Source organism: Phytophthora infestans, genomic scaffold (assembly GCF_000142945.1).
Source record: "Phytophthora infestans T30-4 supercont1.53 genomic scaffold, whole genome shotgun sequence".
Taxonomy (NCBI): domain Eukaryota; phylum Oomycota; class Peronosporomycetes; order Peronosporales; family Peronosporaceae; genus Phytophthora; species Phytophthora infestans.
In genome coordinates, this window is record NW_003303706.1 from 700,014 (window position 1) to 727,070 (window position 27,057).

Here is a 27,057-nt window from a genome sequence, read left to right on the forward strand (position 1 = left end):
TTGATTCAGTGTCACGAGCGCAATGTCAATCATACTGACAACCTATGCTTTCGTTCTCTCCAGTTCTTCTCGCTATAAGAGCGTATCAACCTTCTCGTCCTCTTTCTCCATCTTGCTACATAACTGTTCAGTATGATCAGTCGCTGTGCCCCGCTCGCACGATGTTGCGATACGAAAACCCATCAAAGAACGGCGAGTTGAGCGCCTCTCTGGCCGTCACCCGCTTCTCCGGGTCCAGCACCAACATCAGCTGCAGCAACTCAAGCAGCCCGCTCTGCGCGTCTTCGGGGGATATCAAGTCTTCCAGCTTGCGCATCCTCCGCACGTGGTCCACACTCTCCTCGCTCGGAGCAGCAGCCGGCCAGTTCAGGCGTCCGCGGTGGAAAAACTGGCCTGACGTCGAGTTCTTGGACGCCCGAGCCGCCATCTTGACCGGCAGAGGGTTCAAGCACCGCTCAATCAGCGCGAGATGCTCCATGTTCTCGTGCGTCGCAAACAGCAGTTCGCCTAGGTACAATTCGGCGATAATACACCCGGCAGACCAAATGTCCGACGGATAACTCCAGCCGAGTCCGAGAATCACCTCGGGTGATCGGTATTGACGGGTATTGATAATGGAGCTCTTGGACTCGTCTTCGTACGTGGCGCCACCGAAATCAATGAGCTTGACCGCGTTGTTTGCTGGTGGACGCAGCGACAGCCGACCGGTATCTGCGTCTGACATGGCGCGTTTCTTCCACTGTCGCCCATTGGACCACTGCTCGCGTCTGGAGCCATCGGGTGAGCTATACGAGGACGTCGAGGAAGGCGACGAGGACTCACACGATAGTCGCTCCTCTTCGTCGTCCACCAGCAGAATATTCTCGGGCTTGAGATCTGTGTGGATGAGGCGGATACTGTGGATAAACTCCAGCGACGTCAGCAGTTGCCACGCATACGCACGGATACAGTGCAGCGGGAAGGGCTTGTAGTCGTGGTTCTTCAGATAGTCGTACAGGGAGCAGCCGAGACGCTCGAACACCATACACACGTGGCCCTTGTACTCAAACCACTTGAACATGCGCACACAGAGCGACTCGTTCTTCTTGTCCTTGTCGTTCACGTCCTGCAGGATCGCAGCTTCGATCTTAGCGGACTCCGTGTACTTCTCCACTTGACGAACCACTTTAATAGCCACCACGATGTTGCGCTGCTTGTCCAGACACTCCAGGACACGTCCAAACGTGCCCAGACCGGCCTCGCGGATGATCTTGTAGCGGTTGGCAATGTAGTCGCCAGGTTTTCCGGCGTAGCTGCCCACTGTGTCGTCATGACCCACGCTGTCTTCACTGCCGTCCTTCTGTGCTGGCGGTGGAGGTAGCAAAGGCTCTCGGTCGTGGTACGAATCGCGTCGTCGTGAGTGATGCTGCTTGTTCTTGCCGTGTGACGACCGACAGCGGCCATTGTAGTCGTTCTCAGAGCTGCCACGTCGTCCGCGTGTCTGGCTGTCGGTGCGCGACGACCGTTTCCGGCCGCTGTATCTACTTACATTGAACCAGGTACAGTGACGTCAATAGTGTGTCATTACATAGTCCAGGTAGGATTGGGTACGCACCGTCGGCGGTGGCGATGACTACCGCTGGATCCCGTGCGCGATCGAGTCCCCGAGTGTCTCCTCTTGGACCTGGATCGAGACCTGGATCGCGGTGCTCTCGAGTCTATCGGTAAAATAGGTCATAAAATGTCGCAATCATTGCGGAAAATAGTCCGGCCTCGCACCTGTTCTTCGTCTCGAGGAGCGACTGCCGTGATGCGAGCGACTGCGACTCCGACTGCGTGTTCCGTTCTCGTTAGCGTCCTTGGCAGTGCGGCGTCGGCGCCGGCGCGGGGTGCTGGGCACCGGGGGAGGCCGAGGATGGCGTCTTCGCAGTTGGTAGCGCAGTCGCGAAGACACGGGACTGAAGCTGCGACTGCGACTACGTCGACGCCGTCCATTCCCATTGTCTACGCGTCGCCGCCGGTCCATCGTCCCTAGTGGTGGCGGGGAACAACAAACTGGTGCTTCCTGGAGAAGCTCCTGTCTAAAAGGGGGGTCGTTCGAGCAACATTCAAATTGACCAGGGTTTCTAATTCGAATACAAATGTTTTCTTTCGAGGATGTGGTACATCGTGTAGTGCACATCAAACGCTTCCTCGACCAAACTACAACCGCCGCTGCAACGACGATGACGACGCTAGTAGTGGGGCAGAACTTGCCTGGCAGCCGCAACGAGGAGTTCTTTGGCTGGGAGGAGACTACGGGAGGCCGCGGAGCCGATACTGGTGGCGCCTTTGAGGTGGAGCAGCTGATCCAGCGACAGATCCGCGCTGACCCGACCGCGCTCTCGCATATCTACGATGTGCCTGACGACCAGGACACGTATCTCTGGCAGTATGAGCATCTGCGTCAGGTGATGAAGGAATTGAATGTGCTGGTAGCTCGGCTGGATGGCAGCTGTACACGCGAGTCGTGTCCTGTGATGAAAGCCACGGACGACTGGGTGTTCTTGTGTGCAGCACACAAGGCACCCAAGGAATGCTGCGCCTTCGAGTACATTGTGCACACCATGGACAACGTCAACACGCTGCTCACGAGCAGCCGCGTGTTCCCGTCACGTGTGAGCATCAGCTCCAACGCCACTCAGTACTTCCAGTCAGTCTCCCGTCGTTTGTACCGCATCTTCTCGCACACGTACTTCCACCACCCAGAGGTCTATCAGGAGTTCGAGGACAAGTCGTATTTATGCCATCGCTTCGTCTACTTCGCGCTGCACTTCTGTCTTATCCCAAAGAGTCTGCTTATCATCCCCGACATCGGCTAGAAGCAGTCTCTAGCAACTTTCAAGTGACCGCCATTGGAGCGTAGATAATGCGATTCTTTTTTTCATTTTCGTGTTCTTACAACAGGCTGAAGTAGTGATTCAATGCCGTAGACTGAAGACAGAGATGTCGACTATTGAGCGAGCTAACTGTCACGGTTCTCACGACCGTCGCAGGTTGTTCAGACGCGCTTCGAGGTCACTGATGGTCGAGTCCGTCGAGTCGCCTCCTCCAGCTGCCACGGGCGCAGCAGGCGGCAAAGCCACCGCCGGGGCCGCTTGTGCTATCGCTGCAGCAGGTTCAGCACGCGTTGTGGGGGCCTCGGGCACCGCTTCGGTCATGTCGATACCTATCTCGTCCAGCACTTGTCCGACGATTTTATCCTCCTCTTCCTCGTCCTGGTCGGCGTCCATGACGTCATCGATGGTGTCGCCTATCATCTCCTGCGTCATCTCCATCTTCTCGCTCTCCTTAGTGTACTCCATCATGATCTGGTTGAGTCTAGGTAGGTTCATAGTGGAGGCCATAGCCTTCATGGCCGTGGTGGTGCCCTGCAGCGCCGACGTCATGGCTTCGGCCGACTTGGCCGTCTCCAGACGCAGTGAGACCGCCTGAAGCTGCGAGCGCATGGTGTAGAATTTAGTGATATGCTGACGCGTGCGAACCAGGTCCTTGGCCATGATCTTGACGCTGGCGATCTGACCTTGCTTGGCCATCTTCTTGATCTCGATGATGAGCTTCTTCTCCTGCATCTGCAGATTTGTGCGCTCTCGGTCCAACTGCCGCACGGCGCGGTTGATCTCGCGCTTATTCTCGCGCAGCTGCTCCTTTAGCGTCTTCTTGGTGCCCAGCGCATTGCCCATGGTGGCTGGCGAGTGTGTGCAGACAGCCGAAGTGTCTGCCGCGGAGCGAGAGGCTTGATTATTGTTGTGCGATGTTCAAAGTAGCATCGTACTTAGTGAAGCGATGTAGGACTGAAACTGGACCAATAGGATGGGGCCAAAAACTGGATTTTATATTATCTTCCTAGGACTAGGTGTCCATTAACTCACATGCTCTAAGTAAGGTCCCTCAGTAAAAAAATTAGTTGTAAAAAGTATCTACATTACTGTACTACATGTCATAGGCGGTAGCCCCGAAATTTGTTATTTTACGGCACATCGTATTTACCAAAGCACACTACGGTACTAAAATTGAATATTTAAATCCACAAGCACCATTCAATTCTTTTGAACGTAAATGAACACAAAGAGAAACGTTATTACTGCTGGACAGCAAGCAATGGCATTGTAGAATTCGCATCCTGTATGACTCCGACCACTTTGTGAGCACGTAGGCCGCCTACGCGCTCGTGGAAACGGCCGTCAAGCCATTCGTTTTGAACGTAAAGCAAACACAAACAAGTTTTAACTGAGTGCTCGACAAAAACTCCGACAACACTAGCGCAGGGGCAAACGTTCATTAAATAAATAATTATTCATTTCAATGATTTATAATTTTGTTTATCCTTATGTACAGATGTGTATACTGATCAATTAACATGTCATAGGCGGTTTATCATGTATGACAGGGACAAGTTGCACATTGGCACCGCCAATGACATAAGCATTAGGGTAGATCTATTTCTGGTACAGAGGCAATAGTTCCAGTTCTGGATTTAATTGGATAGGTGCTATGAACCCACGAGCCCTTCAGGTTGAGCTCAAAGAGAGTGCCCACGCAATGCTGGACCGGTGTCGTGAATCCCACCCTGCAAATACAGTTTGAGCGTACGAGCCAAAACAGCGTGAGTTCAAGGCATGGTGTGACCGCAAGAAATTTCATGAAACTACGCGCTACCAAGTTACGGAATTATTGGAAGTGGGCGAAGGCTTTCGTCGCCTCTTCGTCCCCGTCTTGTCCCTCAGCACGTCCCTCTCATATCCGGATTATCTGAAGTCGCCACTTACAATAACAGCCGTTATCCCAGCGGACGCTCCACCAATCACAATGCATAAAAGAAAAGAGTGGTGCAGCACCAATAGGGAAGAATACAATAACAAAGGCAGCTAGCAGCAAGAGACTTTTTCCACGAGGCCAGGAAGCAAGAAAGGGTCGCAAGCTGCGGCCCGCAACACAATAGAGGCGATGTCTGGACTGTGCTGCCGTGCGAGGGAGGCGATGCCTGGACAGAGTGTACGCTGTGCTGTCGTGTGAGGGAGGTGATGACCCGTGGATGGTATGGCGAGGAGAATTCTAAGTTTGACTGAGCGTTGTGCTGAACATGATGGTGCGTGTATGGGGCAGGCGCGGAATGACGCCTGAATGCTAGGTGAAGTGCAGTGTATTGCTATGTTAAGCTATTGTCCGAGTGTGGTGATGCTTGTACAAGGATAAGCATAAGCACTAGAGCGTGTGAAGAAACAACATGAAGAAGAAAATCCGGAGGGAACGACACGGAAGCCCACGGCAAGATTAAAACGAGGGCAAGCGGGGCGAATGAGCAGATAACTCGCTAGTGAAAAGTTAATGCATGCGTAAAAAACTAGTGACGGAAAATCTAATACGAAACTCTCACTTGTGACTGCAGTGTATTTAGTCTTATGTAGTTTGCAGTCTCCCATTGAAGCTCTCACTCAGTGCGTTGAGGGTATGTTGTGACTGTTTGCGCTGAGCCTCCAGAATACAGACTGCTTCGTCTTCATTAACTTTCTGTTCCTGTGCGATCAGATTAACTTGATCAATAATTCTTTTGCGCCTGAAGTAGAATCGCTTTTCGGCTGCATTATTACGCCAATTCCGTGTAGCTTCTCCAATTCGCGAGCAGTAGGAGCCATTAATTTCCGTCGTCCTCTCCTGTCATACTTGATGGACCGTTTTGAGTGATCTCGCGAGCTTGTACGTCGTGCGTAGCTGTGAAGTCTGAGATGGAGCCGAGGCTGCAGCCGTTGGTGTGCTACAGGTCAAAATTAGACGTACGGTGGCAGCACCGAAATCGTATTCTTAATGTGATTACTGACTTCGCTAAGTTTGTTATCAATGTGTGCCACTGCTTGTTCTTGTTGCTGTCTTAGATGCTGCATTAAACCTGGGATAACGTCATTCAAATGATCCGCTTGCGGTGATTTCTCCGTGACATTTTGGTTTTCAATTCAGCTGCGAATGTGTTAAATTTGCTGCAGTTAAATGAAGGGTGAGTCCATAGTTTATGGGCTGGGTGAAGGTCACGCAGCAGCACGGCGTCATGTTGGACAAGTATACGAAGGTACAGTAGTAACTCCAAGAAGTCCCCGGTTGCTACGTTTGGTGATTGCTGTTTGTATGACGCCATATAGACATCGACAAAGTGAAATACGCCACGCTGAAGATGCTCAGGAAGAAGAAGAGCTGCCCGCTCTAAGAAAAATGACCGTTTGTCAGGGGGAAATCCTACTAGTGACCGCATCGCTTCTCGTGGCAAAGCGCTCAGGTCATTCCACTTTCCTAACCGACAAATTTGTGAATCTGTAGCACCTGCTAATTCGGCCATCATTGCTCCTGAACCACGCTCCGCATGTGTCTTAGCCTTCGTATGCATGCCTAATGTTGTGAAGGCCTTTACAGTGGCGTCGTATTGCGATCGGTATGTCATTGATTTTGTTGGATTCTTGCTCAATTTAGAAGTTTGATGTCGTACAAGTCTTCAGGCGCCAAAAAGATAGGTACCACCTCCATTTGCATACACCAGCAATAAAACAGGTACAGAGTGAGTGCCCCAACTGGGCAAACGTCAACATTAATGTGCCTAATACACGAATCAAACTCACGACGGCCGTAGTGGTTTGTTTTCCCCTGCTAGATTATCATGACTAGTACCCGGCAATCTGTAAATCCTACGTGTTCCAGATTCACACTAAAAAATTCGGGTAGCTCCAAATTACGGGCAGACTCACTTCTTAAGAGACATGCGTGGCACAGGAAATGACTCATCCGATTCCGTAGATCTGCTTCTGTGTTCACTCATATACTAACGAGAAATCGCAACCAGACCGGCTGTGGTGCAGTACGCATCCAGGAGAGATCCAACGCCACGGTCAGCATATTCGCGTTTATTTTTTTCGTGTTTTTCTCGCTTCAGCGTGTAAAGTAGTGCTTTGATCAAGGTGTTGCGTGGATGACGGTGTGAATTCACATCTCTAGTCTGCTGATCGCTGTACAAATCTGACATAGCTCTCACGTACATCTCTACAGCAGCAACTCCAATCTTTCGCTGTGAATTTTTGACACGAACTTCGCGATCTACCACTTCTTCACGTAGAAATAGATGTAGCTTCGAAGTCGTAACAAGGTAGCGCGTAGTTTTATGAAATTTAATGCGGTCACACCATGCCTTGAGCTCGCGCTGTTTTGGCTCGAACAGTATTTGCAAGGCGGGATTCACGACACTGGTCCAGCGCTGCGTGGGCACTCTCTTCGAGCTCGACCTGAAGGGCTGGTGGCTCCATAGCACCTCTACAGCTAAATCCAGAAATGAGACTATTGCCTCTGTACCAGAAATACATCTACCTGCAAAACTGTAGTAGATACTTTTTATGACATTTGGAAGGTTTTGACTATTCACGCACATTTTTTTTTACTGAGGGACGCCGTCCTGCATACTTCGAGCATGTGAGTAAGAGAACACCTAACCCTACGAAGATACTCGTTCAATATCGTGGTGACTGGAGAACATTTATTGGATATATTGGTAGGATCTCCTGAAAAATATGATTAGCTACTCTTACGGGATTTCTACCATCTTCACGATATCTGTAAAATGAAAAGAAGCTGAAAATAGGACGAAATTCGCAGTTCGAAGAGCTGTGTTAGCTTAGGCGGGTTCAGCCGAGGGCGAACTTGGCATCATGCAATCTTCTAGCAAAATTCAAGAGACTTCATTTAAGTTGCCAGATGGTGCTCTGTACGCAAAGCCTCTCGTATCGAAGCTTTCTTAGGAGGACTTGTGGTCATGCGGTCTTTTTGACAAGGTGTATGAGCGACTGAGGAAAACAACCTGGAACCAAACCAGCCAAAGCGCAATCTTCTGGTTCGAAGGAGTATTTCATCGATTACAAACCAAAATTGCGAAGCGCCGTGGTTTCAACTGGAAACACATATAGCTTCAAACCATTTTTGGGTGTGGAGTTTTAGGTTTGAAGTTTTGCATCGTGAGTTGAAGAAAGGTTTGAACTGCTGCGTATATATTGGTAAAAAGCCCCTAGCAACGGTCTTCACCAAAAGCCGTAATGGGTACGCAATAGGAAAGACGTATCTTGATATCCTAAACGAATGGCTAAAAAGACCATTAAGGTATAGCCAGCTATTGGTTTTGAAAGACGCAGCAAAGCGTCCCTTCAAAACGATCGATCTTGTTAGCCATCCCTTTCGAATTACGAGTCGTGAATAATAATAAGTGTACAACATTACTTCACAAATATCTCTACTCTACTCACCCGCTTCTTTTCATACGCTCCCATAGCCCTCTTCGCAAGCTCCTCGCAATTCTCTACCTCTTCTTGTTGTCGATCAAATATCCAAGCTTCATTCTAGATCGACTAGAGCAGGTTTTTAAGCAAAAATTCACGACCCATTTCTTTACAAGCGCCGGGCAACAGGCAATGGTAGTGGGAGTGGCGCTTCCGAAGTGCCAGCATCTGCTCAGCCTCGTGAAGAACCTTGTTTAAACACAGTGGTAGTACCTGTAGCACAAGCTCGTTCATCGAGTGGGTTAAGCGACACGTCGTCCAGTACCGCACCAGCACCCGGAATCGAGTCCGAACAGTCAATGCCATCCGATACGTCTTCAAATCAGCCTGGAGAACGTGTGCCTTTCAATACTCAGACGGTTACTAACTATCTTACACAAGCAATTCAAAATTATTAGCCGCTTCCAAATCTTACCGTCCTTCCAAAACGTCGTGGCGAACGCTCTCTTATCTTTGATTGGGGAGTGCGTGTGTCGTGCACGCTTCACGACAAAGTTTATATAGGCAGGATTTACATGGGTAGTCGGGCATGCCAGCGCGAAAGCAAAACCATCCCATTCTGAACACATCGAAAGCTACGAAGCACCTCACCAATGCTCATCGTGAATTGTCCTCAAAGTCAAAAGCTGAAGCAAATCGCAAGTGATCAAGGCAGCAAGAGCTAAGCTGCATTGCGAGTGCGATCTTGAATACGGATGACAGTTGGCGTATGACACTACTTTTGGAAAGAAACACTGCAAATTGTTCGCAGCGATCTTCCTTTCAGCTTTGGAGAAAGCGATGAGTCAGAGCTCCTTGCCGATCTAGTAGTGAAGGAAGCATATTGCGCCACGATTAACCGACACACCGTAACACGAGCCATCGTCGATCTCTACGACTCTTCCTACACCTGCGCGGTGACTTGCCGCAGCACCAATTGCCTTTTATGGGTGCCATCGTTTGCCATGATGGTGAACTTTTGCTGCTGTAAGTCTCAACCTGGCAACATTATTTAGGGCTTCGCGTCTGTCTCATTAACAACCAGTGGTGCTACGAGTTCACGCTGCTAGGAACTCGGCGTTTTGAGCGCTGAATGGTGAAAGAAGCTAGGGATATATGGCGCTGATTACACGGCGGATCATTGAGCTGCTGCAGAACCTTGGGCTCAATGTAACCGACTTTTTTTGGTGCGACTTCTGACGCAGGGCCTGACGTCAAGTTGCGCACGGGTCTCTCGTTAAAATAGGTTTGATACATTTCACATCTTACAAACGCAGCCACGAATACCGCATTTGGCGTCGTCGCGCAGCGCAACACCTAAAAAAACTGTACTGACCGATCTGATATCACGTATCATAAAGACGGTGTACGCTAGGCGTTCCAATGATTCAATGGGCTCGCTGTTTGCTGAGCTCTATCAGCTACTGCAATTGGGCGGTGCAAAACACCTTTTGGCTTTTAAGGAGCATCTCCTACGAGTCTTACACGTGTCATTCGCCGCCTTCTTTAAACGTGGGAAGCGCTGGATCTGTGGTTTGAAGAACGGCGCGCCAAGGCACTTGGTGCTCGAAAAGATCCCCTAAAAAATTCCCTCTCGTCGATGACAAGACGACATTAATGCAACTACTCGTACTACCGGACCCGAAAACAACGTTGAGCGTGCGCGCTCAAGGTGAAAGGGACAATCGAGAGGCAGTTTTGTTGAGTTTGTATCGGCTTCGGCTTACAGTGCTGGATGAAACTACAGGCGCCAAAGATCGTCTTCGCTCTGCGTCTGAACCTCCATATTTTTTTCGCGTACTCGACCTGACTCCAACAACGAAGTATGCCCGACAATTGCTAGCGTCAGAGAAACTTCTTTTCGCGGAAAGCAGATCGCAATAAAATGCGGGACATGTCGTACATTCTTGAGGCACAAATATGTGCCTGCATCCTGTTTTTAAAAAATCCCGACAAACAAACATTCTTGAGGCACAAATATGTGCCTGCATCCTGTTTTCAAGAATCCCGACAAACAAACATTCTTGAGGCACAAATATGTGCCTGCATCCTGTTTTCAAGAATCCCGACAAGGCCATGTTGAAGATTATCCGAGTGTGTAACACACAACTGGCAGCTGATCCTGCGCATCTACTTTTACCCACAGACGACCATACAATTCAACGGAATGTTGACAAGATAAAAGAGTTTGCTCGACAGCTTATTATCTTCCTCAATGCTAAAGTCGAAGCTGATAATCAACCTAGAGCAAATGCCAGCTCTTCGTCCCGCGATGAGTCGCTGCAAGTGATTCCGCCGCCATCTCCGATCGCCCATTCGGAAGAGCTGGCGGATTTGTTTAATAAAAACCCCAGTGAAATTTTTTTAGCCAAGCGGTCAAGCAGTACTTGTGGAGGAAGAGCTTGATCGTTGGCTTTCTGCCACGCGGTCTTCGCGTCGTCGATCAATGTCGACGACGGAACACTTACTCGTCGACGCCAATTCAATTGTCGGCGGCTGTATTGATAGCATAATCAGGTCGACACGACAACGCGTCGGCCACCACATTCAACCTTCCAGGTTTGTACTCAACTGGAAGTCGTACTTCGCAAAGAGCGACAGCCATCTCGCCATTCGTTGCTAGATGTGCGGAGTCGTCACTGCTGCTCACAGTGAAGCGTGGTCGGTGTAGACCACGGACGGTCTACTCCCAGGTAAATACACTCGGAACTTCGCGAGTGCATACTTCATGGCAAAGAGCTCCTTGTCATGTACAGTGGTAGTTACGCTCAGCTGGCGCGACTGGTAGTAGAACACACGATCACAGCCCTCGTGATCGTGCTGCATCAACGCGCATCCGATTGCAAAATAAGACGCGTCACACACGATGTGGAAAGGGCGATCTTGGTCAGCCACTGTAAAGATCGGCGCCTCAGTCAAGACCTGCTTGAAGGTATCGAAGGCCTGCTGACACTCAGTAGTCCAAATCCACTAAGCTTTTTTATCAAGAGCTGCGACAGCGGGCGAGTCTTGCCCGCGTAATTCTCAACGTACTGGCACAAGTACGCTGCAAGGCCAAGGAACTGCCTCGGTTCCTTCACGTTGGGTGGCGTAGGCCATTAATTTGATCACTCTGACCTCTTCTGGGTCAGGCCGTGCGCCGTTTTTCCCGACGAGACACCCAAGGACGGGTATCTCACTCGCCCCGAAGATACACTTCTTTGGGTTCGCATAGAGCTTATGTTTACGCATAATCCCTAGCAGCTGACGGGGGTGACCTCCCCGTCAGCTCACAGCCCGGCTGTGAGCAAACACGTCATCGAAGTAGCTCGGTGCGAAGTCACGCACTGAGCGCAATAGATGTGTAGCACATATATTGAAGGTTGCATCATACCGCTTGGAGTGCTCACCGCCGTGAGAGGGATGTCCCTCGCACGCATCAGGATCTGATAGAACCCGGCGCGCAGATCAAGAGCACTGTAGATGGTGTTCTTGGCCATCGAATCGATGATAACATCTTTTCGTGGTATCGGCGTCTGCGTCGGTATCGTCGCATCCGCCGTGGCTTCTTGACACAAACCGTTTGTGCACTGTGCGGGGACTTTTATTCCCGCACTTGACCCGCTTTACGACGACTTTCAAAGATGTCGTCGATTGCCTTTACTTGATCACGCAGCATTGGTCACTGCCGCGTCACACAGTACTTCGTGCTGTATGCCGTTATCCTACGGAACTTTCGCAGGAATCGCTTCCGGGAGTACATTCTTGTGCTCCAGCAGAACATCGTAGAAGGGACTCGAATTCAATGCGTCCCATCTCTGCTCGTCGAAGCGCTGCTTCTTTGTCTTCGCACTGAGAGTGTCCTTACTCTCTCTCAGTGGTTTTTGCAGCTTGAAGTTGTCTTAACGCCTCCGTTTCGCTTTCCACCCTTTCGATATCCGAAAGGATGCCTATCTGCTCGATGCGTTCATCGTACAGGTCCTTCGCGAAGCGCATCCAGCCCATGACTGGAAACGACGTCAACTCCGACGCACTCGTCGGGGGATTCTCCATTGACCGGTACTGGAGGCCAGTACGGGTCCGCGTCTAGACGTTCAACGTCTCGACGCACAACGTCGTCTCCGATGTCTGCCCGGCAGACATCGTTCGTATCGCCTCGGTCCCGGACCGAGACTTGCGCAGCATTCGCCGCTTGCGCTGTCATTTGTTCTTGTGAAACCCGACTTCACATGTTTCTCGTCCAGGCCCGACCTTCGACGGATTTCAGCTGTAGCCGTCGGCAGATTCTTTCCGCGGTCGCGAATGATTAAGCCCGGGCACACAAGTTTTTCAGTATTGGACGTTTGCAACCGCCAACACTGCTTGCCGCGTCGTCAGCTCTCGGAGCTGACGCGCTGTCATCCTCTCGACGCCTTTTGACGGAGTCCCCTCTCGATGTTGATATCGAATTTGTGTCGACTCCCGGAGTCGACACGTCCTTGTTACCTCGACGCCTTTCGGCGAGCCCTTCGTGATGTTTGAACCAATCACGACCGCGTCAACTCTCGGAGTTGACACGCCGACATCACAGCTACTGTATATAGCTGGAGTCTCTTGCGTTTCTGATGCGTCAGTACTCGGGACCGACGCACCTCCGCCACAGCCATTGCCTGTGACTTGAAGTTTTCATACTTGATCGATCAACTCCCCGGGTTGCTACGGTCATTGAAGTATGAACGTGTCTCAAATCTGATTTCCGATTTGAGACAGACCCAGCGAATGCCTCAGTGGTTGCGACTTGTAAATGGGCACCGGAGGCTGCAGCGTAGGGTGCTGCCTCAACGGTGGGATAGGGTGCACCTCGCGGTGCTTGCGCGACAGTGACAGGGCCATCGCTCTCTGTCGCGTTGCGTCCGAAGTGTACAAGTGTACACTTCTCCTGATTAATCACTGAATCATGCCGTGCAAGCCACGGCATGCCGAATACCAAGTCAAACTTATCGTCTAGATCTAGGATGATAAGATCTTCCACAAACACCCGGTGCTTGTACGAGAAGCGCACGCGTACTACGCGCTTCTTCGTTCTTTCGGTGACACCTGTTGCCAACCGCACGTATAAAACACTTTGAGGTGTTTTGACTTCCTCGAAGTTCAGCTTCGGGGGACTTTCCAGTCGGACAAAGATGGTCGACGCACCTGAGTCAAGCAAAGCACGAAGAGACTGCTCTCTTTGAAGTCACTTTCAGGATGACAAGATTGGATTTGTGACCTCGCTTCTTGCAGCGAGAATCCATCTCGCTGGAGGCTGCAGTCCCCCAGTGTTCCGGTCCGTTGTAGACACGCGCGACTACAATACCAGTAGGGCACTGGTTCTGCACATTTGTTTATTGTACGCGGTGATGCCGAGCATCGCCGCATGCTGCTCGCTCACGATGAATCCCAGAGCAACACCATGTTGCTCTGTCGGCGACAGCGTACGTAGCATTGTCGCTACAGCTGCCTCTCGAATAACTGTTGACAGTCTTTGGAGAGCTTCCCACTCTGGGTCCGCCAGATGGGGACTGTCTGCACGCACAACGTGCGTAGCAAATAAATTTAGGCTGCGCATGGTCGGACTACTATCCATGGGTTGGTTCTCCGCCCCGTGCTCGTATCCCATACGAACTCGTTACTTAATCGGTCGTTGGACGGACTACAAAGTGCTACCAGGTATAATGAGCCTACTTTAAGCCCACTTCTTCGGCTTACACGTTAGCGCACGTGTATGAGGAAGCGTAAGCTGCGCTTCACTTAGATTAAATAAACTTTCGTCCGAAAGTTTAGATTTATTTAATAGCAAAGCAAAGCCGATTTCCGGTAAAAATGAGAGCTATTTATTTGTTTGTTTCGGTTTGCCTCCTAATCTAATTATCTAAATGAAAAGTATTCGTCAGCGAATTACTGACAGTATACTATTATTCAAATTGGTTGAGGATATTAAATTTCAACCAATGAATGCCTTGAATGCATGCAGACCAACAGTCTGCCGGATGTTTCTATCGGTGTATCTCACACCAATGTGGAAAACCTCTTTCGTAACCAAGTGGCTATGTGTAGCTTGCGTGTAACCCCGTTACACCCTTTTATGTCGATAGGCTGGGAAGGTATAGGTATGTGCGTCCTGATTGAGGGTACAAACGCCTTTGCCCTGTGCCGGTCTTCAAAATGTCAAGTCATATTCAAGGTCTCCCGGGATGTGCTTATGGGGTCTGCTATCGTGTGTCCCCGAGTGCGATCATCAACAATCACATCATGGTTGAATTGCTGTGGCTGTGAACTGGAGCATTATCTGTCACAATCACCACCTTGTGCTGGGCTCCAGGTCACGGTAGGCTTCGGTGTTGTGCTGTCATAAAAGCTCTCAAGCAACACACCGTCTTGAATGTGTAGGTTTGCCCCGTTAGAGAGGGTGGGGGCAACAGTCGCACGTTCACCAGCTGTCATCTTGACACGGCTTCCGCGCACACATCCGACCTCTCACGGCTCTTTCTCCTCCACTTCTGCCGAAACGCATAACAACCCTCCTTGTAGTCCAATAATTTACATCTTTGCTTGCAGCAACCCACTTCCAGTCGCGTCCCTCATGAAATGCGCGAGCAACGCCATCTTTAGTTAGTTCACGGGCGTGACGACGCGCTGCTGTCGTTGGCTCTAGTGTTGATGGCATGCAAGAGGTTGGTGCGTGTACAAAGACTGTAACTTAGCGTCTTGGTTGATTTGTGGGGGTGAAGCTTCAGTGGTTTTCACGCCAAACGAGTAGCTAGGCTCAGTTGAGCGTTTGCAACCAATGGGATAACAATTTGACAACATTTGCATTTGTGGGAAAAGTCTTTTCCTAACGCCAGTTTGCAGTGCTTTTAAAATCACTAGCAATTTGGTTGGGAAATAATTTAGACGAGAAGGTGCATCCAAGGCACAAAGCTAAGCGAAGTACTTGCTAATCTAGAAAAAAAATCTTCTTATAAGCTGCGGCAGAGTGTTTTCACCTCGTCAATGCTGGCAAAGACGTGACTGGTTGATGGCGTTGTGCGAGCTAGCTGTGAGAAGGAATAATAAGTGAGCGGTAAATCAGCTAAGTAAGTCGCTACATAATATTATTGCAAGAAGTAGCTCCCTTTTATAGTATATTGTGACTTTTCGGAATTTGTCTAACTTGAGATAAATTCCGTTTTCTACTGGTTCGTTTTGAGTTCACTTCACTTTACACTTCATTTGTATGTTTGTAAGTCTGTTTAGCAGGAAGCGTTGCACCTCCTTCCAGCCATATAAATTTTGTTTTCTACTGGTTCGTTCTGAGTTCACTTCACTTTACACTTCATTTGTATGTTTGTAAGTCTGTTTAGCAGGAAGCGTTGCACCTCCTTCCAGCCAGTCATGCCCCCGGTTGCCGACGCTTTCCACGGCATTCTGACTTTTGCAGTCTAAGCTGTAGGCCCAAAGGGCCACAGTGCAGTAAAAGAGGACTTTTTGTCTTGGGCTGAAGTGGCATATCACTGTTCCTACTTACGCTTACGTCATACAGCTGCGTTAAGTAGCTACTCTGCTAGGTAATTCAGAAAGGAGCCTTGATAGAAAATAAAAAAAATACGAAAGAAAACGTCGACAAAAAGGCATCAGCCGAGCAGAAATCAAGATGGCGTCAAGCGGTTTTTACATTTGTATCTGAAGATCTAAAAAGCCATGCGTTTTTTTTTACTTTGAGGAGCTCTGTACGGTCATTTTAGCTAACCTTCCTAATGATATCTGCCTTTCGTACGCTACTATTTGTCGCACCTTGCGCTTGGACCTCGGTCTGACTCGCAATATCCTGACCAAACGAGCGACCGCCTCCCCAAGGAGCGACGAGAGTATATGTCGAGACTGAGTCCATATTACAGCGGGACTCATCAACTTGTTTTCCTAGATGAAACATCAAAAGACGGAAGATATTGTGTCTACTTTTCTAATTATAGGATTGTACTCCCAAACACTTTACCATGTCTACAAGTAGGTCTGTGTTACGACATCACGGGTGGTTAGCTCGCACTACTCCAGTAAATGTGAGTATCCCGTTCGCCCGAGGCAAAGCGCCTCCGTTTTGGCCGTCATGGACGTCACTGGATTCTTTGCGTGGGAAATGACAGTCGATACCTTTACCAAAACGCTGTTTTCGGGATGTTTTCGAGAACAAAATAGCTTCCATCCTTAATTCTTGGCCGTTGCCACGCTTAACTGTTGTTCTTGACAGCGCCAAGATCCACATGTATCAAGAGCTCAAAAATCTAAGCCACGCCACTGGGGCTCTTCTATTTTTATGTTTTGCCGTGAAGCACCAGAAAAGGTACTTGAAGCAATGAACTTCGGTACCAAACGTAGCGAAACAATAGGGCTAAGCTTGCACAGTTACCGGGTTTACCCCCCTTTGGAACACAAGCTTACTTCTCTGGCCCACTCCAATATGACGATTGGTTTTTTTATTAATCGCACCTAAACGAATACTACCATTCCATTGGCTTAAATTGTTATAATTATATGGCTGGGTACCGACCACTAATTTCATGGCTGGCAGAGGCTTATACGCACTCAGTCACTTTTCGAAATACAACGTCAAACTCAGCGCCAGCTCGCCGCTGCAACCGGAATACCAAGAAGTACATGCAAGCGCCACCTTGCCGAACACTACACCGGGCTTCTTCCCTACACTTACGGATAACCACAAGATCAAGCGTCTTCAATGGGTGTTATGTCATGTTGACTTGCCGCTAGATTAAGTAACATGTATCTCTTTAAATTTTATTTCTGTTTTCTCAACTAAAAAAACTTATTGTGTTTTAAGATGTTAAGGTGCCAGGATGTAAAGAATCCATCACATGTACAGTATGACACCGTGCATGTCAATGAAAAGTGGTTTAGCCTTTATAAATGAGCCACGAAGTATTACCAAATGAGCAACTTCCATATCGGTCATGTTAGAACAAAAGGTCCATCGGTAAAATCATGTTTTTGGCTGCAGTTGCGCGGCACCGATACGATTGCCACAAAAAGCAGTACTTCGATGGTAAGATCGTAATTTGGCTATAGCTAAAAGGGTTGAAGCCCTTCGTAGCTCTGCTAATCGACCTAAAGGTACACTTGTTACTAAGAGTGTTTAAGACTCGGTCCCTTTAGTGGTGGTGGCAACTTTAATTTCAGCAATTTTATTCGTAATTATTGGCTAATTTCTTACACAATCGCTGATTGGTCAATAAGAATCGTTGGTTTACACTAATGCTCTGGTTTTATACATTAAACCTCGCTCCCGTCTCTTCGAATTCGTAGCGCTTCCAGCGCATCTCTGCGTACAAGAACGCGTCCAACTGTTGGTAATTGTCTGGTCTATCTGCCCTAAAAAAAGGTTTAATATCGCTAAATATTGATTGAACTGCGACAAAAAAAACTAACGGCCTCTAGATGGCGAGGTGTTTGAGCGGATATTACTCTCCGACAATTGATGTTAAAGCAGGCTAAAAAATATGTCAGTGTGCGCCATGACTTGGGTTTTGAGCTGGTGCGCTATTCGTTAATGGGCGAGCTCTGGGTCTCGAGCAATCGACCAAAAACAGAAACAGTCGTATTGGAGTGGGCCAGAGAAGTACTCTCCCTCTGTAGCGTCTTCCAGCAAAGGACTAGATGTCCCCCGTTTTGTTTGCATGTCTTCGTCCACCATATCTTAAGGCGGGCCTGATTGCGTAGCTCTCGATATAAGGGTCACCAACTGAAGGCGGGTAGCTCCAGTGTTTACCGTAAAGTCGGAACATAAAAATAATTAAAAGTAGATCCAATTCACTTTTAGCAAACAGAGGCACGATAACGCCGTAAATACGAGCTCGGGTGAGCTTATACTCGTCAGCAACCTGCGGCTGGTGCTGCCCTCTCTTCAAGACTTTGGCCGGCAGTCTATACTGTATACTGCAATTTTGGAAGCTAACATATGTCGGAGCATCTTCCGGCAATTGACCTTGACTGGTCGCCGTAAAGTATTTAGCAACGCGAGGTAGCTGCTCCTCGATGCGGGCGTCGGTGGTATGACTAAGGCACGTTAGCCGCTGCACACGGGCCCCAGGAAAGTAGACGAAGAGCTGTAGCACCAAAAAAAAATCGTAGGCAAGCCTAGTGGAAAATCACTTCTAACTCGGTTTTGAGTTCGTCTGCGCTGTAAATGCTATCTTCTGGGGCGCGTTGATCGCCGGCTTTCATTCACAACTACAAGCTTGCTCGACGTCAGCCCATTTGCGGTCTCAATTATCCGCTTGATGTGCCTTACCAATACACCGTAGCCATTACACCGTTCACTCTAATTAGTCATGCCATGACTAATTATGGTGTTTAGGTTGGAGCACAGAAATTAGTAAATTTTCATATTTCAAACCAAGCAGACTAAAATAAAGAAATTGCCGAGATCTGTCCAAAACCAATGTTTTTGTTTAGAATTGGTGAGCCTTCTACATTATTCCAGGATTCTGACGTCACTAAAGCGCGAATGCACGATAAATTTCGAAGCACGAATTAGAGTGAACGGTGTAGCTACCATGAAAGCTAAGTCGTGCCCTGGTAGCCGATTCCGACACGGTGTCAATGGCTCGCTGACTTGATGCTCAGCTGAGGCGGAATCTGTGTGATCTCAGCTGCTGATTCCATGATAGCTATGCCGACTAAGCAGGCGTCAAACACTTAGTAATTATTAGCTCAGTACTGCACGAAGTCTACTGACACCAAGTAAAAAATGGCAGCATAACGGCATCATCACTTCGTCTCTAGATCCGATTTACTGCGTCCGTTCGCTTGTGGAGTAGAGGGCCGTGTGCTTCCGCTTGCTATCTTATCCCTCTGACGTGTGTCTGTCCGTACGTCCGTCCGTTACGGGCCTGTTTGCTAGCATGAACCTTTCCTCGCACATGGCTACACTCCACCTGTTCGGTACTATATTTTCCCATCCTTTCGACTGCACCTATCTTTGTGACTCGGCTTGACTATGCAAAAATTGCACTTTTAGCCATGAATAGGGTTAATAAAACTCACGCTAATACGCGCGTTCTACTGGCTGCCGAGCGCAGCGAAGGCGGCGTCGATTGGCTTAAATCGCATTATGTGGTCTACACATCGTACTTAAATGCACCGCTCAAATTTCCATTTGCCCCATTTTCAGCTGCGGTTCGCCACCTCACGCGAAGGGCGCTGCCCTTCGCGTGAGGTGGCGTGCGCGTTAGTTAGCATTAGTATAAGGCGCCGATAAGCACACACATACTATATCGTCGTAGGAGCTGTTGAAAAAAATTGTAGGATTTGGTGACTCATATTTCGGCCTCAATCGAAATTTTAGTACATATAGGATATATAATGGTCTTTTAGGCTTCGTAGTACTTTTAAATAATAAAACTTACAAAACTTTTGAGTAATACTATGTTCTGAGAATTTCATATTTTTCTTGCAGACGTTTATAGCAGTACTACAAAAAATTAATTAGTTGCGCAAGAAAAAAAAACGCATGTTATTACTAATACTAATCAATTTAAATCAAAGTACCGGTATTATATTTGCGTTATTTAAAGATGCACAATTTATTACTAATATTAAATATTCGAACACTTTTAAAATGTGAATATAGTGGCTTCCCACCATCCCACCCCACATAACCATGTACACCACTCCGCCGCCGATAAAAAAGGATCGTATTCCTTTGTATTCGCGCGCGTAGTGTACGACCTTAAGAGATTGTGCGCACTTTTCACCACGATATGTAGCATACATCAAACAAAATAAAAACAGCGTTTGCGATTGAATTAGCGCGGAGGCAAGTGGATAAACAAGAACACGAAAAACAGAGGAACACCGGCGCACACTATGTACACGATGGGGTAGAGAAAAAAACACGAAGCACAGAAGGCCACGGACGTTGAAAAAGGACTAAATTAATGAAGGCAGCTAGCCATTTTGAAAAGCACGAACCACGGACGACCACGCTACCATGAACTTGGAATGGCAAGAATATGATGGGAGCGTATGGATCACGGAAAGTAACTGAAGTAATGACACCCCAACATGCTGAAAAACACGGGCCACGGAAACGGTAAGGTGCACGGAAAGCAATTCTTCCATAACACCACGGTAGAACATGAAGCACAGACGATGAACCTAACACAAAGCCACAGGAGAGCATAAGCGGGAAATCACCGAGCATTGGAGCACGATACCAGGGTAGATCCAAGCCACGGAGCACAGTGTTACGGTAGCTCACAATAGCTCGGACGACAGACCAACCACGATACCGCGAGATAATACGATTGCACGGACGGTGGTCCAGCCACTAAACCGTGAGATAACACGCAGCAACGGGAGTTATAGACGGCAAATCGCGGAGCCACAAAAGGCGATTCCACGATTGCACGGGCGGCAGATCAGCCACGGAAGCACCGGGGAGCGCTTTTGGATATCACGATTGCACAACGTGGATCAGTATGCCATTGTTGAATATAATAACACGGGAAACACAGATGCACTACGCGAGCACGAAAGCATAGGATAGCAGAATTATACTGCGCTCGCATGATAGCGCGATAACGCGGTCGATGAAGTCACACCAGGAGAGCACGTTACACGGGGGACGGATCCATATAACTACGGAATAGCACCCGTCGGCGAGGGTACCGTCGATGAGACGCCATGGACCATGAATGAATATGGACCACTAAACCTGTAAACCCACTCAAGACCTTGGGAACACGAAAAAATAGCAGCCACGAAAGGGTGTCGTACTACTGAAAAGCATGAGCCCAAAAGAGAGAGCGCATTAACGGAAAAGGGCAATATCCACGGAGGAACATAGACGCCAACCAGTAGTACGGAGCAACGGACGCGTACGAATTAACGATACCGTACACTGCCACATGAGACTACGAAATGACAGGTGTTTTAAGTACACGACACAACATCGCACGGGGATGGCCGAAGCCTCGGGGTACAAGATCAGACTGAAAGCACACAACACACGAAGTACTTAAAATTGCGGCCACCTTATCTCCAACAAACCATGCCACTCCGCCGCGTAGCGGCGGCGAACGGCTAGTCTTAAACATCTACTGCAGCAACCTGTCTGTCCGTCACACTAAATTGTCGTGCCTGTCACGCTTTTCCGGACAAATCATTGGATAAAATAATTTAAATATTTCTACTGGCTGCCGAGCGCAGCGAAGGTGGCTTCAATTGGTTAAAACTAGAATGTGTAGTTGACATCAATAAATGCATGTGTTTCCCAGTTTACATATGGAGATTTGCACAAAGTCCGAAGGCGGCATCGTTTAAATATTAAATACTTTTTCATAATGCATGTTGTTATTGATATTTGAATACTACAGTAAACGGAGGGCAGGGTGCTTAGCGTACACGTAAGCATGCGTGTTTCCGAGGACATGGTTTAAGTATACTTAATACTCTGTACTCAGTAGGATCTGTGTGTTACACTGACTAAAATGAAATTTCATTTTTTTTACTGCAAAAATATTAGCATTAATAAGTTATCTGAGTGGGTTTCTGGTATTGCTAATTCGTACATGTTACATGTACAGCAGTAGCCGGTCGTGTAGACTGGCCGTAAGAACAAAACTGTGCTTATAAACGCTGTCACTTGATCCACAAAGATATATAGTGCTAGATTGACGTGTGAACAAAAAGAAGTTATATGTGCTGATGACAATTACTACTGTAAGCGAGTTGAACTTGACCATTGTTTCCTTAGCGTTTTTTTAGACAACAAAATTCTGATACTTCTTAATAGGTAGACGCCTTGCCAATAAGGGCGTATAATAAGGTTTTATATGCAGCGGTAAGATAACAGCACAACATGAGAGGTGTCAATTATGGTTATTATAAGTAGGCCCGTAAAGAAACGTTAATCAACTTAGAGCCTAATCCATCCTGGAATCATCAATTAAGTATCAAATAAAAATACCGCCGTCAACAACAACTACAGCAAGGCGTCTTGCGACGCATCGTTATATCCAAAGGCTATAACCATAACAGGCACAGATTGGAGTGTCTAATGACTAATTCTGAAACACTTTTAATTTTCTTTCAAAGTAGCGAGTTTGGTTTGCGAAGTGGTTAATAGTCAGTTTATTACAAGCTTAACCAGGCAGTACAAGCGGGTATTTGATGCAAGCTGGACAGATTTTCTTTGCATTGTTGCAATCTAGGTTTCAGAAACGGCCCGTGAAATCGAGCACGACGCTAAACTAAATATATTATTTAGCGGTTTTAGACTGAAGTGCAGGTGCTTCTGGGTGGAAGATTAAGGTACATTGATCGCCAACAACAATAAAGAGACTTTGCCAAGATCACTAGCGTAATCGTAGTTTATGAGCATGGTAAGTATGATGCTAGGGTCTCAGTCTTTTGTACCGGTAAAAATATTTACACGGCTTACTGGGAACTCAGCATTTTGTAGCAAATGAAACGCAGATTTATGAAATTAAAGAAGTCGATTTAGGCACATGGGGGACTCAGAGGATTTGGACTAATTATCCCGCCGAAGCGAAGCGAAGGCGGGAAGGCAAAAATCTAGAGTAAAACCTAAATTACCGCCGCGTAGCGGCGGCGCTTGGCTAGTAGCATTAAACAGAACAGCCAAATGCGCTAGTTGTTAGCGCACACGGCCTCAACCCCATGTCGATTTATCGTACGGTGTGTCGACAAGTGGCTAGTAGTGTGTATATGATGCAATTATATAGGCACACACTCTGTCCATAAATTACACGTCCGAATTGTTGGTGCTGCAGAAATCGGCGTGACACATCTCACTTAATGTACCAAAGCCCGAGAAGGTCCGATTTCACTAGCAAAATCGAAGAAAGGCACTTTATATTAAATTTATCTGTGCACTTTGTAAATTTGTTTTTGTTTTTGCCGAGCTGAGCAATTACTTCGCGTATTACGCCTGGAAAATGTGAGTGTACGGCACATTCTTTAGCGCCTCGCTAACACACTTCTATCAGCAAGAGTAAGCAGAGAGCTGCTCGAGATGGCACAACAGCTTTCGGGTAGATGCAGGCAAACATCTGCCTAAGCCCATGGAGCTCCACAGCACGCAATGTCACTGATTCTGTGTTGAAGAACATGACAATAGTCATCTGACGACAAAGCTTTCTGGTAATACTTGGTTTAGCTTGTTTAGATATTGGAGAGGTCTCAAGACTGTCTCCAACACTGGAATCTGCAACAGGAAAATGTCAGTCGCTGCGGTGGCAATTTTTCTCACCGTAGCGTTGCGGCACTTATGACGCAAAAGCTCAGGCATCTCTTGACAGCTCATAGCGTGACTCATCATTCCCCGAAATGGCTGGACGCGATTCAAAGTGGTTGCACCTCACATATTTTTTTATCCGTTTCTAGGAGCCGGCATGACGGTAAACTCCGCCCAGATCTACGCATGTGGCCTTTCACACCGTGTACGAGGTCCGAAGAAATAGTAGGGCCAGTAGAAACATCACTTGCAGACGTATTTTCTTGACGCCTTTTGCCTCGAGCTAGGGTCGCAAAATGGTGGGGAGCTCTCAAATCTTCGCGATTTATTGTTAGCTCAAAACAGTTAAGCTCGATTAAGAACCTTTGATGCAAATATGATGCATGCATCTCATCAGTAGTACTTCTCTGTCCCACCAATTTAAAGGGACTTCGTTTTTGTGTGTTTTACACGAAAAATGTTACAATGATCCCATTGGCTGATACCGTATTTCTTCCAATGATTTGATGACATTTCCCTCTTGTTTGATACATATCGACTTAACAAGCAGTAAAACCGTATGTAATTGAGCGCCTATTAGCGAGTGCTACACATGTCGATCGTGATTACGCTGGATCGCCATATCGAAATGAGCATTTACTGCAAGTTCTGTAAAATTTCGCTAATATACTTACGAATTCCGAAAAATAACAGAACTCCCTACAAATACGAGCCCACATTCATGGCGGTATTTACTTGCTGGTCGCTGTTATAAACGCGCAAAAAATAAAGCGAATAGCACACTGATTCAAGCTTCCGAATAAGGCTACTTGGACTTTTACCAAGCTCATATGAGACTGGGCGCCTTTCAAAAATGGAGTAAACGCCCGCCTTATTCACTGCAGTTATGCCAGTGTTTAAACTCGACATAGAAGTCATGAGACGTAAATTCGGTCTCAGTAAACTCACCTACCCCTAGCTTTACGCCGCCCTCTTGACTTAAACGAACATATTGACTTTTGTATAAAGTAAGGTGACCTGCACTCTAACAGATAAACCATCACTCTACTAACATATATCTTTTAAATTCCCGTCACAGTTCATTGTTAAACTGGACAGCAAGGCCACAAAGCACCGCCCCGGTATGTATTGCGATGGCTGAGGTGATAATAATATAATTTCTAACTGTAGCGTAATGTGAGCAGAGACTATGAAGCGCCGATCTCACTCGGTGTTGTTTTGGAAACAACGGTGCATTCAAGACACGTCGAGTGACGATGAAAATGTACCGCCAAACGTGCATTTGGTACCTCGAAGCAGTGGCGCCAAGTCCAGATGCGCCAGTTATTTTCCAGTTGATTCAGAGACGGAAGAAGAACTGTTTTCTTTGTCGGGAACGATGACCACGACATGGGCAACACCGCGGCGAAGCCAGCGGCCCATAGAAACTGGTCTAAAGTCGCCTCCACAGCAAGATTCCCCCGGCATCTCTGTTGCGTCTCCAGTCCCCGCTCGCTTCATTGCCAGCCCGACAACTTCGTCCCCTGTGTTGCTCGAGACGCCACCTAGTCGTGCAGCTCGACCTCCTTCAAGGTCCCGTCCAGTTGTGTGCTCTGTTCTTGACAACCGTTCCAGCTCCCGCCAAGACCGTCGTACCACTCGCTTGGGCCACAGAACTCAAGCTGCGCGATCTCAAGCTGAGCCATACTGTCGACCACGAGTGTCTCCAATTCGCCAGCACGAGCACTCGACCATCACCTCTTGCGGTCTCATGCGTACAAGTCCGGATCCGACATCTCGTCTGCGGTCTCCCAGCTCTCGTCCGCGACGAGAATTCATCCCAGCTCGATGGCCTAGTCGTGTGGCCCACCTCAGGGATCAGTACAACCCGTTGGGAATTGTGCTCCCGCATGTTCCTCACTTTGGATCGTGCGGGTGCCGATCGGCTTGTCGTGTTGGCACATGCACCAACTCGCTCATGCATATGTACTGCAATATCAACTGCTGCCCCTACTTGGGTCACTGTGGGAACGGTCTGGTGGAGTCAGCCAAGGTGTTCCTGGCGCGCAATGTACGAACGCGAGCTCTAGGCGTCGTTGCAGCGGAGACGATTGGGGTCGGAGAAATTCTGGATCAGTATCTAGGAGAGCTTGAGCTCGATCGAGCTAAGCGTCCGCGAAACACGGGGTATAGACTCCTGTTAGCGCAGCGGCCAGAACGTCCAAGACATGGAGGAGCGAACGCGCCGCGATAAGGAAGAAGCCCGCGCACGTACTCAAGAGCTGATCCTACTCATTGGTGCTTTGTCAAAGAAAGCGTAAGGATGGACTTCTCTTTTGCGACTCACAGCAGAACGTCGAGGTTCATTCACATGTAGAGTAATTTTAACGTAGCCTCTGTCAATTTCAAATTCAAATACTTTCAATGTTCATTACAAAGCTGCACGTATTGCCATTACACTAAACTGCTTAGCGACAGGTAGCTTGGTGTTGCAGGTTAGTCGCTCAAATGCACGGAGCACTTACTGTATTGCAGCCATCATATCCATTTCACCCAAGAAAGTCGTCCGGATTTGCGAGATGCCTACCGTACGCACACGGTAATTAGACATGCGGAAAATGTTGTCGATGCGCACGCCGCGGCGTTCGGGGTCATACGGGAGCGGAAGATTAAGACGACTATACACCTTCTGCATGCTGCCCATGCCCCACTCCGCGGCCTGGCGCACCGATGTTATGGCATTGTGAAGTGTCCTGGCAGAACTTCTAAGTGAAGGCAAAATTCGCTCGATGTCCCCGTCTTTAAGTGGCGTGAGAATGCGGCCGGTTAGTTCGGTCGAACACGGGAACGCGGAATCAGATACGACATTCATCCTTGTGTCCGGACAATACTTCGGGTCCAATAGCTTTGTACGAAATCCCAACGACGTGTCCGAGTCGTTCCAAGACCCCGAGCAGTTGTGCTTGCTCCAGATGATGCACCCGTCCGCCGCAAAGCAAATTGTCCCCGTGACGAAGACGCAGTGCAACCACCCGTTGTACATGGCGTTTTGCATGTCTGCATTCGAAGGCTGCATGACCTACAGATACACACAAGTGCGGTTAGGATAATTAGAAAACTTTAAAAGTAATACAATGATAATATAGCCGCACCCGCAGATTTTTGCCGTCTATGAATCCAAACGTGTGCTGGAGCAACGGCTCGCGGCTCTCCACACGTCGGGCCAGCTCAATTTGGCGGGCTGGCGACGGCCAAGCAATCCTTGAGGGGGTGTATCTCCTCAGCGTGCTCGCCAACGCCTCCTCAGCTTTGCGTAGCGCTCGCACCATGGTGCTGGGAGGCACCCCAAACAGCATGCATAGCGTGCTGATCTCCATTGAGCCAACGTAGTAGCAGAGCACCAGACCAAGTCCTTGGTGGTGATAGCGTAACTTCGGCGGCCTGCCCCTCGCATTTGACTGGCGAATCCTGTAGAATGTCGAAAATCTTCCCAGAAGCTGGTCAAACGACGTCCTTTAAGACACAACA

At 48.3% G+C, this 27,057-nt stretch overlaps 4 protein-coding genes across 4 annotated transcripts; 2 read left to right on the forward strand and 2 right to left on the reverse strand.

The window, feature by feature from the left end:
* Window positions 1-136: 136 nt before the first annotated feature.
* On the reverse strand, window positions 137-2,041 carry PITG_17333 (serine/threonine protein kinase; the record flags this gene model as incomplete). The annotated part of the gene is made up of 3 exons (XM_002896791.1): window positions 137-1,520; window positions 1,595-1,697; window positions 1,759-2,041. 3 exons carry the CDS (start codon window positions 2,003-2,005, stop codon window positions 137-139), a joined length of 1,734 nt encoding a protein of 577 aa, XP_002896837.1.
* Window positions 2,042-2,120: 79 nt separating this feature from the next.
* Window positions 2,121-2,840, forward strand: PITG_17334 (uncharacterized protein; the record flags this gene model as incomplete). The annotated part of the gene is made up of 1 exon (XM_002896792.1): window positions 2,121-2,840. The coding sequence occupies one exon, from the start codon at window positions 2,121-2,123 to the stop codon at window positions 2,838-2,840; it is 720 nt and encodes a 239-aa protein (XP_002896838.1).
* A 56-nt stretch (window positions 2,841-2,896) lies between these two features.
* On the reverse strand, window positions 2,897-3,754 carry PITG_17335 (charged multivesicular body protein 2a; the record flags this gene model as incomplete). The annotated part of the gene is made up of 1 exon (XM_002896793.1): window positions 2,897-3,754. The coding sequence occupies one exon, from the start codon at window positions 3,699-3,701 to the stop codon at window positions 3,000-3,002; it is 702 nt and encodes a 233-aa protein (XP_002896839.1).
* Window positions 3,755-16,834: 13,080 nt separating this feature from the next.
* PITG_17337 (uncharacterized protein) lies at window positions 16,835-17,047 on the forward strand (the record flags this gene model as incomplete). The annotated part of the gene is made up of 1 exon (XM_002896794.1): window positions 16,835-17,047. One exon carries the CDS (start codon window positions 16,835-16,837, stop codon window positions 17,045-17,047), a length of 213 nt encoding a protein of 70 aa, XP_002896840.1.
* Between the last annotated feature and the right edge of the window lie 10,010 nt (window positions 17,048-27,057).